Below are 1,529 nucleotides of genomic sequence, written 5' to 3' on the forward strand. Positions count from 1 at the left end.
AACAGATACTCCTGGAAAAACAGACAAAACTCTGAGTTGTTTTTAAGTTTCTTATGCAGGGAGAGACCTCTCATTTAATCCTGGAGGCCTGTTATTTGTAAAGCAAGGTCAAGTGTATGTTATGTTCTGAATTCAAATGCTGCCAGGGTTGACATTACCATTTATCCTTTGAGGGTCGATAAAATAAGTATCAGTTAAATTCTGGGGAGGGGGGGGGGTCGATGTAATCGACTTACCCCCTCCCCCAAAATCACTGGCCTTGTGCCAAAAGTTGAAACCAATTAAACTTAAACATGTAAATTTATATAAACTCATCCACAAACATGCTGCATCAGTATCATAGTTAACAATATTGATTACATAAATTTCTCTACAATTTAGTCATCTAAATAAAACTTTTATTTTGTTAATTAATTGAATATTAAACTACTTATTGGTTATTAATTATATATATTGTACCTCTAATTTAAATTTTCTGTTCTTCATTTATAGGACATCAATAAGCTGAAATATTTTACTTGCTATGGTCTCCAGGAAGGTTATGAACCATTCTGTGTGTATGTATATCTTTTATCATTATCTCTAAGTGTATTAGAAGTGATATATTTAGTGAAAGCCAATGGATAGTATTTTTAGTTTAATGCTTCCCATTTCCAGTTCAAATTTCATCCAGATCACCATTTCTTCAAGTCATTTTGTAGGTGATAAAATACCAATATATTTTGGTTTTTATTCAAACATTCACTTGCAGAGAAATGACTGGGGATTATGTACTTATGAAGCATCAGCTTTCTAGAGGAGAAAATATCCAAATTGATATTTATAACTTTCTTTGAGGCATCCAGATTAGGAAAAGCAATTACAAATAAGAGCTGAAAGTGGGTCTCTGTCCTTATTCATATACAACTTTCAGCAAAGGTTAATAATTACATAAGTACCATAATGTAGTACAGTTCTTCATTCTAAGCAGTAGTGTTGATGAAGTTGCAGAACATAATTCAATTCTTCCCAGAGTAAAAGAATATCTTTGTCAGGAGAAGAGAAGTTGAATGAGTCATACTCATCTGTAAAAAAATAATCTCATCATTGTAAGCCAACTCATGCCAGCATGGAACATGAACGTTAAATGATGAGGATAATGGTGTAATGTATAGTCCTGACGATGAAGGAAGGGAGGGAAATCTAAAAAATATGTTTTGAGGAAACGAAAAAAGCCTTTATGTGATTGCTTGACTTGCAAGAAATAGCAGTCAAATCTCACATCATATTACACTTATCATCTTAAAAAAAGAAAGAGAGCCATTGAATAATGTATTTTAGATACACTATAGCAACAAAAAAGAGCTGAAGGCTAGCAAGATGAAACTTCGAAGTCACTCTTCTAATAAAAGTTTGATAAATATGTACTCTATATTGAAAAGCATCAAGTAACTCTTCCATTTAATATCAAAATGTTTTTAAATATAACTTTGAATAAAAACACACATTCACATTGATATGCATGTATGTATGTATATATATATATATAT

General features: G+C 31.5%; 1 protein-coding gene across 16 annotated transcripts in view; it reads left to right on the top strand.

Annotated features, from left to right (window-relative positions):
• Positions 1–1,529, top strand: part of LOC106881762 (ryanodine receptor 2) — a 381,060-nt gene that overhangs the window by 163,637 nt on the left and 215,894 nt on the right. For all 16 annotated transcript variants that reach the window (XM_014932251.2, XM_014932252.2, XM_014932258.2 and 13 more), the window contains one exon: positions 493–557. In XM_014932251.2, coding sequence (XP_014787737.1) covers positions 493–557 — 65 coding nt within the window. The remainder of the gene's footprint in view (positions 1–492; positions 558–1,529) is intronic.

This window comes from Octopus bimaculoides, chromosome 11 (assembly GCF_001194135.2).
Source record: "Octopus bimaculoides isolate UCB-OBI-ISO-001 chromosome 11, ASM119413v2, whole genome shotgun sequence".
NCBI lineage: Eukaryota > Metazoa > Mollusca > Cephalopoda > Octopoda > Octopodidae > Octopus > Octopus bimaculoides.